Source organism: Elephas maximus, chromosome 8 (genome assembly GCF_024166365.1).
Source record: "Elephas maximus indicus isolate mEleMax1 chromosome 8, mEleMax1 primary haplotype, whole genome shotgun sequence".
Classification (NCBI taxonomy): domain Eukaryota; kingdom Metazoa; phylum Chordata; class Mammalia; order Proboscidea; family Elephantidae; genus Elephas; species Elephas maximus.
The window spans coordinates 67,740,455-67,759,936 of record NC_064826.1 but is presented as its reverse complement, the minus strand read 5'-3'; the positions used below and the strand labels follow the sequence as shown (position 1 = coordinate 67,759,936).

The window sequence follows — 19,482 nt, the reverse complement described above, 5'->3', positions numbered from 1 at the left end:
TCACCAGCTTTCCTATTCCCTACTGCCGTCTCGTCCTGGTATGCCCATCTAGTCTTTGGCTGAAGGGTGAACTTCAGGAGTGACTTCATTACTGAGCTAAAAGGGTGTCCAGAGGCCATATTCTCAGGGTTTGTCCAGTCACTGTCAGACCAGTAAGTCTGGTCTTTTTTTTTTTTGGAGTTAGAATTTTGTTCTATGTTTTTCTCTAGCTCTTAGAGGGACCCTCTACTGTGATTGCTGTCAGAGCAGTCAGTGGCGATAACTGGGTACCACCTAGTACTGGACTCAGTCTGGTGGAGGTTGTAGTACTTAAAATATAGGACATTTTGATGACGAACATTTTGTATCTTCTGTCAACCTAAAATGTTCGATTTGCTGTAAAGCCAGGATATCTGCTATCGTTTGAATTGCATTTTCTTTTTAGAATTTCTTGGATCACATTTAAATAAATCACTTAGAGGTAAGCTAGAAGTCGTGAAATGCTTTTAGGAGCTGTATGTCTTAATATTACACTTTTTAGCGATACGTATAATCTATCCATTATATTCTACCTGCAGTTAGTATAGGTAAAGAGGGCATTTAATTGTTAAGAGACTCAAGGGGAGCCTGCATTAATCTGGAGGGTCTTTGAGGGCCTTTGAGACTGGGGGCTGGAGAGAATGGGGCTTTGATATGCCTAGGTTGGGGCCAGTCTGCTTGTGTATCTGTATCTTGGGAGCAAACCTAGAATATAGGGACAGAATGGGACCTGGGTGCTTCCAGGTCTAGCCAACTATTAAATCCTAAGGTGGGAGGGATGCAGGCTTTAGCTGGGGGCTAAGCTGTTGTAACTGGCTAGATGTAAAGGTCATCTATTTTTTTGAATGCCTGTAAGTAAAGTAAATGATTATCTAATCCTGTGTGTCTGCAATTTAATGGAAAATTGCTGTAAGTTGTTGTTAGGTGCTGTCAAGTTGTCTCCCCACTCATAGTGATGCTGTGTGGAACAGAATGAAACATTGCCCAGTGTTGCACCATCCTCACAATGTTTGCAATGTTTGAGGCCATTGTTGTAGCCACTGTGTCAGTCCATCTCATTGAAGGTCTTCTTTTTTGATGATCCTCTACTTTACCAACCATGATGTCCTTCTCCAGAGACTGGTCCTTCCTGATAACATGTCCAAAGTATGTAAAACAAAGTCTCACCATCCTTGCTTCTAAGAGGATTCTGGCTGTACTTCTTCAAGATGGATTTGTGTGTTCTCTGGCCAAAGACCAAACCAAACCTGTTGGTGCCAAGTTGATGTCAACTCACAGTGACCCTATAGGACAGAGTGGACCTGCTCCATAGAGTTTCCAAGGAGCAGCTGGTGGATTCAAACTGCTGACCTTTTGGTTGGTGCCAAAGTCTTAACTACTGCGTCACAAGGCTTCTGTTTTGCTGGCAGTCCATGGTATATTCAGTATTTTTTGCCACCACCATAATTCAAAGGCATCAAATCCTTCGTTTTCCTTATTCATTGTCCAGCTTTTGCATGAGTGTGAGGTGATTGAAAATATCACTGCTCGGATCGGATGCACCTTAGTCCTCAAAGTGACATCTTAGCGTTTGAACATTTTAAAGAAGCCTTGTGGCAGCACATTTGCCCAATGCAAGTATATCGTTTGATTTCTTGATAGCTGCTTCCATGGGTGTTGATTGTGGATCTAAGTAAAATGAAATCCTTGACAACTTCAATCTTTTCTCTGTTTATCATGATGTTGCTTTTTAGTCCAGTTGTGAGGATTTTTGTTTTCTTTATATTGAGGTGTAATCCATACTGAAGGCTGTGGTCTTTGATCTTCGTCAGTAAGTACTTCAAGTTCTCTTCACTTTGAGCAGTGCAAGGTTGTCTCCTGTGCGTAATGCAGGCTGTTAATGAGTCTTCGTCCAGTCCTGATGCTGTGTTCTTCATATAGTCGTTTCTTGAATTATTCTCAACATACAGATTGAATAAGTATCTTGAAAGGATTCAGCCCTGTTGCACACCTTTCCTGATGTTAAACTGTGCAGTATCCCCTTGTTCTGTTTGAATGACTGCCTCTTGGTCTGTGTACAGGTGCTGCATGAGCACCATTAAGTGTTCTGGAATTCCATTCTTCATTGTAAGTAAAACGGGTTATATTTCAATATTTTAAGTGGTTTACACAAGTTTCTGGACTCAGATTTAATGTAGACTTGGAATCGATATTGAATATTTGGTTGGTCTGTTTTTCTCCTTAGAGAACCCATCGCTCCAGTCCGCCATGTGTGGCATTTGGGCCCTCTTTGGCAGTGATGAATGCCTCTCTGTTCAGTGTCTGAGTGCTATGAAAATTGCACACAGGGGACCAGATGCATTTCGTTTTGAAAATGTCAACGGGTACACCAACTGCTGCTTTGGATTTCATCGGTTAGCGGTGGTTGATCCGCTGTTTGGAATGCAACCAATTCGACTGAAGAGATACCCTTATTTGTGGCTCTGTTACAATGGTGAAATCTACAACCACAAGGAGGTAAACAATGAGACCAGAAGACACCTGAATGTGATTAAACCTTGAACTGGTTGGTTATAATATTATGTATTTTTATAATGTTTTTTACTTTTCAGAGCACTTTATATATTCCTTAGCTCCAATTGTACAGATAGAACACTGATGCACCAAGGGGTGAAATGTCTTAGACATTAAAAAAAAAAAAAAGGTGATAAAAATGGGAACTAGGATTCCAGTTCTTTGACTCCTAATAGAGTTCTGTGTCTGCGTGTGTGTTATTAATTTACATACTAGTTAGAGGCTGTGTGCTAAGGCTGTGTTAGGTGCTGAGGATACAGTGGTAAATAAGACAGGCAGGTGTGCACTCCAGTGAAGCTTATTCTATTGCCAAACCCACTGCTGTCGAGTTGATTCCGACTCATAGTGACCCTATAGGACAGAGTAGAACTGCCTGATAGAGTTTCCAGGGAGCGCCTGGCGGATTTGAACCGCCGACCTCTTGGTTAGCAGCCATAGCGCTTAACCACTGTGCCACGAGGGTTTCCACTTATTCTATTAGGGGAGCAGGTATTTAAAATAGGTGTTCTGAAAGAATGAATATGGGTCTGATGAAAATGGGAGGTCCACTTTCAGGAAGGGTGGTCGGAGGGGGCATCTTGAGGAAGTGACACTTGAACTGAGACCTAATGGGCATGGATCAGCTGTCAGGCCTGGGAAGAGCACTTCCTAGCAGGGCAGGGAATAGCATGTAAAGAAGCCCCAGGGTGGGAAGGAGCCCAGGGGTTGTTAGGGTAATGAGCCACAGAGAGGTAGGAGGGAGAGGCTTTGGAAAAGTAGGCAGGATCAGATTAACCAGGATTTAGAAGCCAGCGTAAGCTGTTGGACTATCCTGAGAGCAGTGGGTTATTGAGGATTTTAAGGCAGGTATAGATAGAATTCAATAGCTTGGAGATTATCATATTTGTAGTTTTTGTATAATGCTGCCACTGAGATATTTATTATTATTGCATGCTTCCCTTAATCATAGCCAAAGGGCAGAAAGGTGGTCCACAGCAGTGGAGTACAAGAAGTAAGGACTTGTAGCACATTAAAATTGGAACAGCTTTCTAATCTGGTCAGAGTTTACTCTTAGAATAAGACTGGAGGAAGGGATAGAATTTCTGACCCTAGGAAACTGAGTTTGGTAAGAATCTGTGAATATATAGGCAGCCTGTACATGAGAGTGTTGAATTGTATTATGGCACCGTTAGCCTGGTTTTCAGACAGGAAGTAACTTTTGACTTGAATGAGATTACAGGCAGTCTCCAGATTACAAACGAGTCCTGTTAAGTCTGTGTTTAAGTCGAATTTGTATGTAAATCGGAACAGTTAGGTACAGTTTGTATCAAACATCAGTTAGTCATATGTTTGTCTTAGCACATAGTATATAGTGTACCTTTCTATGCATAAAAAACATTAAAGAAACACTTCCAGATACACTAAAACGTCTTTAACATGATAATGCAGTAGTAGTAATGTTTTGATGCATGTTAGCAAAGTAGCACCCATTTGTTATTACGAACCATTGTACGTACCTCGAATTTTTAATATAATAGGCTTTAAGGGGTTTGGTTTGGGCTGTATGTATGGACGTTTGTAACCCAGGGGCTGCCTGTATTGCTTTTGGTGATTTTGTTAAAAACTGTAAAAGGTTAAATACCTTCAATACATTTCTATTCTAAATAGACAAAAGATGTCATATTTTTTAAAAGCAAAGGAATTTTTTGCTTCTACTAAGCATCTAAGCTTTTGCAGTTTGAGCAGCTGGAAATCTACCTAGAAAGTAGAATGTGTATTTTAGGTTTAAGTGAAATATTCTGGAACAGAAATGCCTGAGCCCCCCCCTTTTTTTTAATGAAAGTAAAATATTGATAATTAAATACAGCCAGAGGTGTGCTGAGAGTGGAGGCAGTTGGATCAAGGAGAGGAGGAATCTGCATAAAGCCTGCCTCCAAGAGAGGGCTTCTGCCTGCAACAGACAAGTCTAATGCCAATGTGATTTCCAGGCTTCATCAAGGCAGGTTTTTTTATCCAAGGGCAGCATTGAGGTGTGGCTTTGGGAGAGCAGGGCGTGATGCACAGAAATCATTAATCACTTTCCTCTCTTGCATAAATTATCTGCAAGGTCTAGGCCAAAGAGAGGTGGTGAAGCATGGGGGGATAGGAGTAGAAATAGGAAGCTGTTGCTTGCTAATACACAAAGTGCTTTAGGTCATTTACCCTCCAGGTACTTCAGCCAAGATGGGGCAGCAGAAGACTGTTTCCAGACCCCACCTGCTCATGACAGGGTCATCCTTGATATTATGTCAGAGCATGTGACCAGAAGGTGGCTTTGTATTCACTGGAGGCAGCCAGAGTCCATTTCCGGACAGTTCTGAGAGTGCTTTTAGGCTAATTATGTGCAGTGAGCTAGATTATGAAGCATGTTCACATGCCATCCATATACATAAAGGCCCTTTTGAAATTTTAAAAAATGTTTTAAATATGTAAGTGTATCTAAGACTTTCGCTGTAATTTGTTTATGCTAATGTCTTCTCTCTCCCTGGTTAGCCAAAAATATGAGTACAAATACAAAGAAAGGAACACACCAAGGATTTCCACCCCGCGCAGTTTGCCAGTGGTGATGGCAAGCCACAGAGTTCAGGTGTAACTTAAGTTATACCCTCTCTCTGCATGCAGTGACAGTGATGGCCTCTTTGCTGTTCCTTTGGGACAGGTGGACTAATGAAAGAACTACTGTCAGTTTGTCTCTCAGTGCAAACTACGTTTAATGCCACTGCTGGCATAGAAGAACTGGATGTTGTTGCCAACGCCTAGGGACCAGCAGCTGCATTTTGGACATATGTCCCTTATCATTGTGATGGAATCATTTATTTGTCAATGTCATGGATTGAATTGTGTTCTGCCCAAAATATCTGTCAACTTGGCTGGGTCATGATTCCCAGTATTATGTGATTGTCTACCATTTTGTCATCTGTTGTGATTTTCCTATGTGTTGGAAATCCTGTCACTATGATGTAACGAGATAGATTGGTGGCAGTTATATTGATGAGATCTACAGTATTACATAGTGTCTTAAGCCAATCTCTTTTGAGATATAAAGGAGAGAAGCAAGCAGCCAGACAGGGGGGCCTCATACCACCAAGAAAGCAATGCTGGGAGCAGAGCGTGTCCTTTGGACCCGGACTCCCTGAGTAGGAAAGCTCCTAGTCCAAGGGAAGATTAATGAGAGGCAACAGAGAGAGAAAGCCTACCCTGAAGCTGACGCCCTGAGTTTGGACTTGTAGCCTACTAGACTGTGAGAGAATACATTTCTTTGTTAAAACCATCCACTTTTGGTATTTCTGTTACAGCAGCACTAGATAACTAAAGACAGTCAGGGAAGGGTGGCAGATATGTTTGTCCTTTTGCTTCATAGGTAGGTCTTTGAAGCTGAACTGGTAGAACCTCAGCCAGAACTGACGGTATCCCCAAACTGAAAATTAGACAGTTGGGGAAGATAATTTTTAGTCTCATGGCAACTAAAAAAAAAAAAACTGGGCAACCTGTTTTCTTAACACACACACACACACATACATGTACACACGTGTAAATACATATGTATTCCATACATTTATACACATTAAAATAGTGTGTGTATAATATGCATGTCTATCCCTCTACTTTATTCTGGTACATTGTATCTTCATCTGTTTATCAGAATGCAACTAAAAATGTCACAGATTTAGCTTTATGTTGTAAAGAATTTGCAGAATTCTAAGTGAGTTCAGACAGGCTGTATTTTGATAATGCCATGGTTCTTCTAAATTACTAAAGTGTATGAAATGACTATAGAGCATAGGAGTATTGAAGCAACTTTGTAGTTAACAATTATTAGTGAATGCACAAGGATTCTAATATTTTATTTTGCTGCTGTTTCTGTAAGATGCAACGCCAGTTTGGATTTAGCTACCAGACCAGAGTGGATGGTGAGATAATCCTTCATCTCTATGACAAAGGCGGAATTGAGCAAACAGTCTGTATGCTGGATGGGGTGTTTGCTTTTATTTTACTGGATACTGCCAGTAAGAAAGTGTTCCTGGGCAGAGATACCTATGGAGTCAGACCTTTGTTTAAAGCCATGACGGAAGATGGATTTCTGGCTGTGTGTTCAGAAGCTAAAGGTAATCATAGACTTTTTCTGTAGATTTTGTCATTATTGTCCTGGTTTAGTGTTTTCTTCTAAATCATACTTGCAAATCCCTTAGGGGGCAGTCCAAAATTTTACAAGTGACTTTGGATGAGTCTTGGATCCTCTGAGCTTTATTTTATTTATTTATTTTTTTAGATGTTTAGGTAATTTTTATTATTTGTATTAATTCTTAGTTCCAAATACATCTGCCAAATTGTTTTCCAGCAATTTTCTACCATGGTAAAATATACACAACATGCAATTTCCCATTTTAACCATTTTCTAGTGTACACTCTAGCAGCATTAATCACTCAGAATGTTATATAACCATCACCACTATTAGCGTTCAAAACATTTTCATCACCTCAAACAGAAACTGTGTACCCATTGAGTAATAACTCCCCATTTCCTTTTCTCCTAGCCCGTGGTAACCACTAACCTACTGTCTCTATGCATTTGTCTATTCTAGATATTTAATGTAAATGAAATCCTACAGTATTGGTCCGTTTGTGTCAGACTTACTTCGCTCAGTATGTTTTCAAGGTTCATCCATGTCGTAGCATGTATCAAGTTCATTTCTCTTTATGGCCGAACAATCCGTTGTATGTATATGCCACATTTTGTTTACCCATTTATCCATGATGGACATTTGGGTTGTTGCTTCCTTTTAGCTATTGCGGATAAAGCTACAGTAAATACTGGTGTACAAATATCTGTTTGTATTCCTGCCTTCAGTTCTTTTGGGTATATACCCAGTAGTGGAATTGCTGAGCTTTGCTATTATAAAAGAAAGGAGTTGGATTTTCCTTATTTTAGTATATAAATTCTGTAATCCATGAAGGATGAATCTATACTAATGTCATTTACTTTTTGTTGTGTTGATGTGCTTTGCATCTGGTTTGGTCCCATGTGTATTTTCAAGTTTTCCTTTGGCATATTGTAATAGTAGGGTTGGCCCTGCAATAACTGCGCTGTAGGACTGTGCCACAGTTATAACATAAGCTAGTATTTGTTTCATTATCCAACTCATAGTGACCCTATAGGACAGAGTAGAACTGCCCCATACACAGTTTCCAAGGAGCATCTGGTGGATTCGAACTGCCGACCTTTTGGTTAGCAGCTGTAACTCTTAACCACTATGCCACTATGAGTTGGAATCCACTCGATGGCAACAGGTTTTTTCAACAGTATTTATTTAGCATTTTTTTAACAGTAAACTTGAAAGAGATATTTTTCTTTCTTTTTTTTTTAAAGAGATTTTTTTTTTACCTCTTACCTAAACAGTAATAATATCTAAAATCTACCTTAAGTCTTTTCTCACTCAGTTTTCAGACTTGATGTTGTCGAAAGCAAGGATAATGAGGTCCACAAAAGGGTCCTCATGACACTAGTCACAGTGTGGGTGTTAGTAGGTGAATTGGACCATTTTTAGCATTTCTAGTGTGAGCAGATGACAGAGAACAAGAATGTACATCAATTACCTGAAATACTGTTAGAGAAGTCCAGCAAAGAACACAAGGGAAAAGCAGACTCTTCCTGTGTCCCCTTTGGGCCTGATGATAACTCCATGTGGAGTTACAGTCTCACATCCAAGATACCCTCTGAAATTTTTTGACTCTGTTTTGGTTTCTGTGTCCTTCTTAATACTGGCTTTTCCCAGACCGAATGATCTCATCTAGAGTACTGCAACAATTTCCGTTCCTCCTAGCTTTAGAATAACCTATCAAAACCTCATCTGAACACCAAGGTCACACGATAACTATGAGCCTAAGGGACAGAAAGGGCCACATGAACCAGAGGCTTACATCATCCTGAGACCAGAAGAACTAGATGGTGCCCGGCCACAACCGATGACTGCCCTGACAGGGAGTACACAACAGAGGACCCCTGAGGGAGCAGGAGATCAGTGGGATGCAGACTCCAAATTCTCATAAAAAGACCAGACTTAATGGTCTGACTGAGACTAGAAGAATCCCAGCGATCATGGTCCCCAAACTTTCTGTTGGCCCAGCACAGGAACCATTCCCAAAGACAATTCATCAGACATGAAAGGGACTGGACAATAGGTAGGAGAAATATGCTGATGAAGAGTGAGCTACTTGTATCAGGTGGACACTTGAGACTGTGTTGGCATCTCCTGTCTGGAGGGGAGATAGGAGGGTAGAGAGGGTTAGAAACTGGCAAAATTGTCACGAAAGGAGAGACTGGGAGGGCTGACTCATTAGGGGGAGAGTAAGTGGGAGTATGGAGTAGGGTGTATATAAGCTTATATGTGACAGACTGACTTGATTTGTAAACGTTCACTTAAAGCTCAATAAAAATTATTAAAAAAAAAAAAGTAAACTAGGAAATTATCCAGGGGTGAGCTCAGCTGATAATTTGAAGAAGGCAGAATGAGGTCATACATTGCTTCAATCCACATAGTCCTTCTAGTTGACCATGGAAGACGTGGTTTCGAGACTAGAGATTTATATAGAGTTGGATGGAACCACTGGAATTCCACAGAATGATGAAATCACTCCACAAAGTTGGAGTGGACAGAAAAACAGACCAGACTTGCTGGCCTTGACAGAGACTGGAGAAACCCTGAGAGTATGGCCCTCAGACACTCTTTCAGCTCAGTAATGAAATCGCTCCTGAGGTTCACCCTTCAGCCAAAGATTGGACAGGCCCATAAAACAAAACAAGACTAAAGGGGCACACAAGCCCAGGGGCAAGATTAGAAGGCAGGAGGGGACAGGAGAGTTTGTTAATAGGGAACCCAAGGTTGAGATGGGAGAGTGTTGACGTGTCGTGGGGTTATTAATCAATGTCATAAAGCAAAGTGTATTGTTTAATGAGAAACTAGTTTGTTCTGTAAACCTTCATCTAAAGTACAATAAAAAAAAATGTATATAAAAAAAATAAAACCTCATCTGACCATGGTCCTCCCTGCTCAGAGGCTTTTAATGACTCCCCATCTCCTTCCTAATAGGGTTGAGAGCTCACGTGAGGTCCACTAGCTAGCGATGATCTGGCTCCCTTGTCTAGTCTTTGAATTCAGTGCTGTACAGTAGATTACTTGGTTAACAGGTAATCGTAGATTGTAAATTGTGATGAGTATTCTGTGTACATAGGTTTTTACTATTTATAATAAAACATTGATTTTGTACTAACGATCAGGGTGACGTCAGCTTGGTTACACCTTTTTCCATGGGAGGATTTATTCAGAAATTTTAAATTATGTTTTACTCAGATACAGTGTATAAAAAGTAGTTAAGGGATTGATGTCTGGCTTCTTCATATCTGATTTTAAAGTACCTAGCGGTAGATTGTTTTGCTTGTTAAAGAACTGGTAATCATGGCTGTTTCTCTTTTTTTTAATTGTTGAAAAAATGTACACAGCAAAACAGATGCCAGTTCAGTAATTTCTACATCTGTAATTTAGTAACATTGATTACATTCTTCAAGTTGTGTAACCATTCTCACCCTCCATTTCCAAATTGTTCCTCCCCATTAACATAAACTAACTGTCCCCCAAGCATCCTACCTAACCTTTGGAGTTTCTGTTATCAGTTTGATCCCATATATTCTTTAAAAGAGCACAATGCTCAAGGCAGACATTTTTTACTAATTAAGCTAAAGTATTTGGTTTAAAGAAGACTTCAGGGCATAATTTTGACTTAAGGTTTAAGGTATAAAGATTGTCTCAAGGCCAAAGTTTCAGGCGGTCATCCAGCCTCAGTGGCTCCAGAAGTCTGGATTCCTTGAGAATTTGAAATTCTGACCTGCATTTTTCCCCCTGGCTAATTCTTCAGTGATGACCAAGACATGGCTGCCAGGGCTTCATGACATTAAGTCTGTCTATTTGCTTCATAAATGTATCTTAGCATTAACTCTCTTATATGCATTTGCATATTATAGAAAATAAATTTTCTTGATCAGAAATTCTAGGTAGGGAGAAGAAATTGAATATTGGAGAATTTCACATTGCTTTGAATTACTAGAAATCAGTGTAATTTTACTGTATCGATGCTGCTAGTAAGTAGATGATAGGGTTTGAGGTGTTTAAATTTTTTTCCTATTTTGCTTATATAATGGACATGTATTTATATTAAAATAGAAAATAGGAATTTGGAGGACATTAACTAGTGCTGAACATTACTGTGAAGTGTTATCCTAATTTGAATAAAGTTGTCTTTATGATTGAATAGACTTGACAGCAACTAACAACAATATATTTATGTGATTTGTAGGTCTTGTTAACTTGAAGCACTCTGGGACTTCATTTTTAAAAGTGGAGCCTTTTCTTCCGGGACACTATGAAGTTTTGGATTTAAAGCCCAATGGCAAAGTTGCGTCCGTGGAAATGGTCAAATATCATCACTGTAGAGATGAACCTCTGCATGCCCTCTATGACAATGTGGAGAAACTATTCCCAGGTAACACAACAGACACCCATTCCTCTCACCCACCCCCAGTGAGTAAATATTTTTTTCCACATCTGAACAATTTAAGTTTGAAGACCTATTTCCTGTTTAACTTGGAGATGACAGATTGGGAATTGGCCATTCACTGCTGAGTGAGCTCCACTGTTGAGCAGATACCCTCATGATAGATATAGAAGATTGTGTACCTCATTTCAATAAATAATTGAGCCTAGGTTTGTCTCGATCTGTCTCTTTTACTTTATGTGTTTGTAGGTTTTGAGATAGAAACTGTCAAGAGCAACCTCCGGATCCTTTTTAACAATGCTATTAAGAAACGTTTGATGACAGACAGAAGGATTGGCTGCCTTTTATCAGGTGAAGTCAAAATTTAAAACCTAATTATATTTAGTGTGTGTTTGTTTAACTTAAATGGTTTGTGACTGCCCCTGAGGTTTTGACTAAAATATTTCTTACAAGATTTAATCTTTGCTTCATTATAGGATGAAAAAACTTGTTTTCTGTTGTTGTTGTTAGGTGCCCTTGAGTTGATTCCGACTGATAGTCACCCTGTGTACAACAGAACGAAACACTGCCTGGTCCTGTGCTATCTTCACAATTGTTTGAGCCCATTGTTGCGTCCACTGTGTCAGTCCATCTCGTTGAGGGACTTCCTCTTTTTCGCTGAACCTCTACTTTACCAAGCATGATGTCCTTCTCTAGGGACTAGTGCCTTCTGATAAGATGTCCAAAGTACATGAGACAAAGTCTCACCATCCTCACTTCCAAGGAGCATTCTGGCTGTACTTCTTCTAAGACAGATTTGTTTCTTCTTCTGGCAGCCCATTCGATACTCTTCACCAGTAATGTAATTCAAAAGCATTGATTCTTCGGTCTTCCTTATTCATTGTCCAGCTTTCACATGCATATGAGGCCACTGAAAATACCATGGCTTGGGCCAGGTGTGTCTTAGTCCTCAAAGTGACATCCGGCCTGAGGGGCTTATCTTCCGGTACCATATCAGCTGTTACTCCACTACTATCCATAGGGTTTTCACTGGCCAGTTTTTTCAGAATAGATTACCAGGCCCTTCTTTCTAGTCTTTCTTAGTCTGGAAGCTCTGCTGAAACCTCTGCACCATGGTGACCCTGCTGGTATTTGAAATGCTGGTGGCACAGCTTCCAGCATCACAGCAACACACAGGCCACTGCAGTGGGACAAACTGACAGATGAGTGGTGGTCATTTTCTGTGTTTAATATAGTAATATGTTAACAGTAATACAGCACACTGGAGTTCCTGGTGGTGTGAATGGTTAACACCCCCAGCTACTAACCGAACAGTTGGAAGTTTGAGTCCACCTCGAGGCACCTCAGAAGAGAGGCCTGGTTATCTACTCCTGAAAAATCAGCCTTTGAAAGTCCTGTGAAGCACATCTCTACCCTGACACATGTATGGTTGCCATGAGTCGGAACTGACTTGAAAGCATCTGGTTGGGAAATTAGAGTTGCACTGTAGCTGTAGTATTGTTGTAACGGTGAGCCAATAGGCATTCTTTAGAATTCTCTGTAGTGATTTTTAAATAATTCAAATGGTTGATATAGTTATATGTTATATTTTTCTCTTTCTAATTTATTTTCAGTTTACTAAAGTTTTGGGGATTTGAAATGGTAAATACAATCTCAGTGCTTGACAGGAATGTAAATCCTATTTGTCCCTATCTTATAACCATGCAATTGTTGTTTTGCTCATAGGGGGTTTGGATTCCAGCCTGGTTGCTGCCACCCTGCTTAAGCAGCTAAAAGAGGCCCAGGTTCAGTACCCTCTCCAGACATTTGCTATCGGCATGGAAGATAGCCCTGATTTACAGGCTGCTAGAAAAGTAAGAAACCATCTCTGCCTTTTATGTAGTTAACATGGTTTTGTTATTGGAATTGAAAATCAAAATAATAATTGATACTATAATTCTACCGCTGTGTTGACTTTGGTAATTGCTTAAATTAAATATATTAGAATGAAGTACCTATTGAATATTAGCTTTGTAATACACTGTACTCTAGATACTTTTATGTACCATGACTAATACGTTCCTCACAAAATCTCTGTGACAGTAATTTTGAAAGGAAGCGTATAGTGTCCTTAAGGTTGCAGGCTTTGGAGTATGAGTGCTGGTTTCAAATCCTGACTACCACACGGTTCCTCACTTACGTAATGGGTGTAATAGTATCTACTATGGGATGGTTTTGAGGAGGAAATGATATAATTCATACAAAGTGCTTAGGATAGAGCCTAGCATGTATTAAGTACTTAGTGAATGTCAGCTGTTTTTATTTTTTATGTTTTTATAAAGCACTATGCTTAGGGCTGTAAGGAGCCCTGGTGGCACAGTGGTTAAGCATTTGGCTGCTAACCAAAAGGTTGGCAGTTCAAAACCACCAGCCGCTCTGTGGCAGTCTGCTTCCATAAAAATTACAGCCTTGGAAACCGTATAGGGCAGTTCTACTCTGTTCTGTAGGGGTGCCATGAGTCCAAAGTGCTGGCAATGAGTTTTTTGGGTTTTATGCTTAAGACTGTAGGCAAAGGGGACCTTGTACATATTCATTGTGAAGAAGACCTCATTCCTGTCCTGGAAGAATTTACATAGAATGGGTGAGTAAGAAGAGCTAGAGACAAGTTCCAAAGCAAATTGATCAATGCTGAGAAAACCCAAAATAGTCAAGAAAGTAGAATGAGGGGAGGGGCCATTCTATATAGGAAATAACATCCTGGCTATAAAATCAGGTGTTTCAGGATATGCGAAAGTAAACAACTTTAGAGGTGGACCATGTTGGACTAGAAAGAGATGAGGTAGGTTTGGTAAACTAGGTGGGGGTGGCAGCTAGTTGGGAACCGCTTGACTGTTAGGCCTTTGGAATGGAAAGATATGATGGGAGAGATCCAACTGTCAGTGGCTGAATGGAGGGCGTTCAGGGACTAGAGGAGGTAAGGGAAGCTGGCTAGGTAGGTGGGGCTTATAAGTGGTGACCTAGAGAATCAATCCCACTTATTTTGCCTTTTTTGTTTTAATTTGGGAGTTCCCGATTGGTGCAAATGGTTAATGTGCTCAACTGCTAACCAAAAGGTTTACAGTTCGATTCCACTCAGGTGCCTCTGGAGAAGAGCCGGGTATCTACTCTGAAAAATCAGCCGTTGAAAACCCTGTGGAGCATAGTTGTACTCTGACACATGTGGGATTGACATGAGTCAGAACTGACTTGATGGCAACTGGTTTATTATTAATTTATATGATTTTGTGAGCTACTGTCATGTTTTATTTAAAGGGTGGTTCTTTAAATAACAAGTATATGGATGTTTCGTATATAATCAGGTAGCAAATCATATTGGGAGTGAACATCATGAGGTCCTCTTTAATTCTGAGGAAGGAATTCAGGCCCTGGATGAAGTCATATTTTCCTTGGAAACTTATGACATTACAACAGTTCGTGCTTCAGTAGGTAAGGTGTTTTATGATAGTAAAAAGATTTTTTTTTAAATAGGAAGAAAAATAAGGGTTTAGAAATTATTATTTCAAACAACAATTTAAAAAACACTCTTCAAGAATTAATGCAAGTGAATTCCTATGTTGCCAACTGTTTAACACCATTTAAGAATTCCCCAAATCTCTTTTGGGATGAGGGGAAAAATAAATACCAGTAAGTACATAGTTAAACTTCCACATTTATGGTTTCACTAACTATATTACCTCAAAGAGTGGATAATTTCTTCTCCCTTCCCCCAATTTCTCTTTATAAAGTTTCATGAGCTATAGTCTGAGTAAGATGAGAAAATAGTTCTATGTTATAATGCATTTTCCATTAGGAATACTCATTTACATGTGTTTTGGTAGCTATTCCATCACAGGACTCATCAATCAGTGGCTCTTATTGTCCAGCAAACAGTAGTAATTTTACCCCATGGATGCTTACCGAGATTGTAGATACACCCCAAATCAGGCTGAACCATGTTGTTGAGCCTCTTACATGCTATTGGCTTAGATATGCCTGTTTTTAAGAGAAGCAGAATGTGATAGGACCCATTGCATGTATTCTCAACAAGCGTAATATTGCTCCCAAAGGAGCCAAAATTGTTTCTTGGAGGGCAAGAAGATCTTCGTATAATGGTTTGTGACTCTCCACAGGGCCTCAGTACATAAACGGACGTAGAATATATCAGTAGTATTAATATATCATGGCTGGGGAGGGAAGGGTCTCAAAGGCTCCTTAAGCCAGGACAATAATGAAAAGTAATTGAGAAGAAACACTAGTTTAAAGGGATGTATTTATTGCAGGAACCCAAGCAGGCATGTCCTAGTTACTTGTATCAATTTTATGTGGAGTTTGGTGGATGGGGAGTGGCAGAAAAAAGACTGAAATACCAAAATTACAACTTTTATTATTTTTGTGTAGTAATACCAGTGTAAAAGGTATGATTCTTAGATATTTGAGTGATTGTTCAGTTTAGCAGAATTTCAAGTAGTGATCTTCTTGGTCTGGAGACATTTGGATTTTGAAACCTGCTTATAAAATTATAGAATGGTTCTGGGTTATTTTATTGCAATAGTACAACTTTTGGACTAAATACGTATAAATGGTTTGTAAGTATGAGATTATTTTGGGATCTATATTAATATAAAATCTAATTTAATAGCAAAGCTTGCAGTTGTCCCCAAAAGCCAAATAAAAGGCATTTTTTGACGGAGGGTTAACATTAACAATCATTTCTTCCTTTTTTTAGGTATGTATTTAATTTCCAAGTATATTCGGAAGAACACAGACAGTGTGGTGATCTTCTCTGGAGAAGGTTCAGATGAACTTACACAGGGCTACATATATTTTCACAAGGTAAATAAATATTCTGAAATAGAATGATATTGCTGCTAGATTAAGAAAAGTATGAATTATTCAACTATATTTTATTGTATTTTTTGATTTTCCTTTAAGTCCAACAGTCTCTTTTGAGTCTTTTGTGAAATATATGGAGAAATCTGATAGTCTCTGCTTTATATTTCTTTTGGGGAGAAAGAAGTCTTATTAAGTGTGCAGTAATTTTCATTCTTTAAAATGAGTTAAACATCAGAATTACCTTTCTGATATTTCGTAATCTCCTCTTGAATTATGGCTATTGCACAGTGTGTTGATCCTATTTGTTCTAAAATAGTTTTGGTGCAAGAGAAGGCATGTTTATAAAGCATTGCTTGCCTATATTCAGTGCCTTCTTCCCTTTCCTGTTTTGTTTAGCTTTTTTTCCTTACCCACTTTTAGAGTTGGAATGTGTGTAACTGAGAAATAAAAAATGTCTTGCGTGCCAAAGGCAAAACTGTGTGTATTTGGAACTTCAGCTATTTCTTTGTAAAATAGGCTCCTTCTGCTGAAAAAGCTGAGGAAGAGAGTGAGAGACTCCTGAAGGAACTCTATTTATTTGATGTTCTCCGTGCTGATCGCACTACTGCTGCCCATGGGTAACTCAATATTTTGAGAAGTGATTGTAACAGAAAAATCTCAAGGGCTGATTTTTTTTTCTGCTTTCGTATGTGGCAAAATATGACCTGACTTTTACAGGAAAAAAAGGAGCTCTTCTCTTAACTTTGCTCCAAAAGAATTAGGCTAAATTCAAAGTGCTGTCATGGTGCGGGTGAGGTATTTTCTTATAGGTTGTTTAGACAGAGTTTCCATCTTCAAAGGATAATACAGTGCCCACATCTGAACAACTAACAGGGAAGGCAGTTTCAGTCATTTTTTTAAAGTCTTTTAAAGAGAAGTAAAGATTCTGTGTTTCCACGGAACAAGTATTGAGTACCTGTCATGCCTATATGATGCTGTGGTGACTGCGGGGACAGGGCAGTGAAGATGCAAGATATTTGATTAGATTATTTGAAGCCATGTTTCTTCGATGTCATTTCTCATTGGCTAAAGCTATCACAGTGGATGATAAACAACCAAAGTTAAATATCTTAGTTGTTTCTGCTGTGTCAGACTTAACTGTATTTTATGCAAATAATGCACACATTCTGTGTTTGTTTGCCAACCATTTAAAAACTGCTATGCCAATTTTTTACATGTTGCTGTTGGCAAACAAACATAGAAGGCGTGTGTTATTTGCGTAATAAAATATGGTGGATTAGGAAGTCATCAAATATGAGGTTAGGGACTGAACCAGAATTCAGGAGACGGGTGGTGCTGCGTTTGGTGAAACACTGTAGGATGTTGGTTTACAGTGCATGTTGTCTGTAAATTATTCATGAGTTAGTAATGACGAACACTGATTGTCCTTACAGTTATCCATAGGACAAGAGTGGGCCTCACCTGGGAAAAAACTTTGAGTCAGAAAAGTCCAGGCAAGGTACATTGTTAATGATCAGGTTGCTCACGGTTCTTGATGATTTCTGCTTTGGAAGATACTTGTTTAGCTGTTCATTGAAGGGAAGGTAAAAGTAATAGACTAAAACTCCTCCTTCCCTCAGCGTGTTGGTATTGCTCTTCTGAATGAAGATTTTACGTTCGTTCAACCCTAGCGTAGGGGGGTGACAAGTTAGGAGGGTTGTAAAAATGATGACGTTATAATCTTTACTTAAATCTGGTTGAATTTTGAGGAAACTCAATCAAAATATAAACTGACAGTCACTACATACCCATTTTGATTTAGATTTTCTTCTTTCTGCTTTAAGTCTTGAACTGAGAGTCCCGTTCCTGGATCATCGATTTTCTTCCTATTACTTGTCTCTGCCACCAGAAATGAGGATTCCAAAGGTAGGTAAAGTAATTCCAGATGAAAACTGCTGGTTGGTCTAAGGTTTTATTTGTAACCTCTATTGATGTGCCTTTTGTTTTCACATCAGCATGGGATAGAAAAGCATCTCCTGAGAGAGACATTTGAGGACTCTAACCTGATACCTAAAGAGATTCTCTGGCGACCGAAAGAAGCCTTCAGTGATGGAATAACCTCAGTGAAGAATTCCTGGTTTAGGATTTTACAGGACTATGTTGAACATCAGGTATATCACCTTTTAAAATATGTTCAGGCATAGGAAGATTTGGATGGAGAGTTGTAATCACTCTTCATTTTGAATTGGGTTTGAAAGTTTGTCAGTAGAAGAGGTTTGCAGTCCCTGCAAGCAGTACTACTTCTATATGAATTACGTAGCATGAAAGATTATAAAGTAGCACCTAGAACTGAAAGAGAGAAAGAAAGGAGACTTACCAATCATCACTGACCTTCATTTAACACATTTGGGTACCTAGTAGGTAGGTACCAGCTGATCAGAGCCACCAGTATTAGTAATATGCATGTCAGTGTTTCTTAAAAAGTCACTACAGCTAATGTAAATTATGGGTATTTTGACATTTTCTAAGTGATGTGTGATTCAAAGAGTCTCTTGCAAGTAGTATATTGTTCTTACCCTCTTACTCTTCCAGGTTGATGATACAATGATGGCAACTGCCTCAGAGAAGTTTCCCTTCAATACTCCTAAAACTAAAGAAGGTTATTACTACCGCCAAATCTTTGAACGCCACTACCCAGGCCGGGCTAACTGGCTGACCCATTACTGGATGCCCAAGTGGATCAACGCCACTGACCCTTCTGCTCGCACGCTGACCCATTACAAGTCAGCTGCCAAAGCTTAGGCACTCTTCAGCGGTAGAGTTAAAGAAAATATTTCTTCTTCTTCTTAGGGGTAGGGTGACTGGTGCTGCGTACAGGGAGCAATGAGGGTCAGTCACCCTGGTTTACTTGGGGGTAAAAAATAAATAAAAGTCTTAACTTAAATCTAAAACATTGCTGTAGTCATTTATATTCTCATAGTCTTGTCATGAGTGGTGGCTAGAAACTGAGCAGCTTTTGCTGTATTATAATAAGGTGGAAGGTGAACTTGGAAAGGGGAAAGCAGTGTGATGTTTGCAAGAATTCACCAGGATGCTACTGGCAGGGCTGCTTTAGAAGACATTTGGGCCTCATGCAGATGTGGCCTCTTTCCACTCTTATCTCAGTGTGGTCACTCATGACTGTGGAATTTGGCCATAGATTTCTGACCCCTGTTCTAGAGGAACAACCAATACCAAGCATTTCTGATAAAAGGAAAAAGCATTCTGAACCTAGTTAGGGAAAGAGGAAGCTTAACAAGGAAACATTTAACTAACAGAAGATTTTCATTTGAATGCTCACTGGTTGTTTAGGGACAACAATTTGGGATACATTTAAAGGTGAGCGTAGCTATTGGGAATTTTGAAGAGGAGCTGCTGGTTGGTATACAGGTAAATCTAAGACAGCCTGATGAGAAGCATGAGTAGATGGGAATTGAGCTGGTAAGTTGGAAGATGGGGTTTTTTGAGCTATAGACC

At 39.5% G+C, this 19,482-nt stretch overlaps 1 protein-coding gene across 4 annotated transcripts in view; it reads left to right on the top strand.

Annotated features, from left to right (window-relative positions):
- ASNS (asparagine synthetase (glutamine-hydrolyzing)) overlaps positions 1 to 18,899 on the top strand; it is a 166,951-nt gene extending 148,052 nt beyond the window's left edge. For all 4 annotated transcript variants that reach the window (XM_049893304.1, XM_049893305.1, XM_049893306.1 and 1 more), the window contains 11 exons: positions 2,243 to 2,514; positions 6,458 to 6,695; positions 10,939 to 11,124; positions 11,386 to 11,487; positions 12,862 to 12,989; positions 14,475 to 14,601; positions 15,881 to 15,987; positions 16,504 to 16,604; positions 17,811 to 17,892; positions 17,982 to 18,137; positions 18,559 to 18,899. In XM_049893304.1, the coding sequence (XP_049749261.1) occupies positions 2,266 to 2,514; positions 6,458 to 6,695; positions 10,939 to 11,124; positions 11,386 to 11,487; positions 12,862 to 12,989; positions 14,475 to 14,601; positions 15,881 to 15,987; positions 16,504 to 16,604; positions 17,811 to 17,892; positions 17,982 to 18,137; positions 18,559 to 18,768 (1,686 nt within the window). In that variant the 5' untranslated portion in view covers positions 2,243 to 2,265 and the 3' untranslated portion in view covers positions 18,769 to 18,899. The remainder of the gene's footprint in view (positions 1 to 2,242; positions 2,515 to 6,457; positions 6,696 to 10,938; positions 11,125 to 11,385; positions 11,488 to 12,861; positions 12,990 to 14,474; positions 14,602 to 15,880; positions 15,988 to 16,503; positions 16,605 to 17,810; positions 17,893 to 17,981; positions 18,138 to 18,558) is intronic.
- Positions 18,900 to 19,482: the final 583 nt, after the last annotated feature.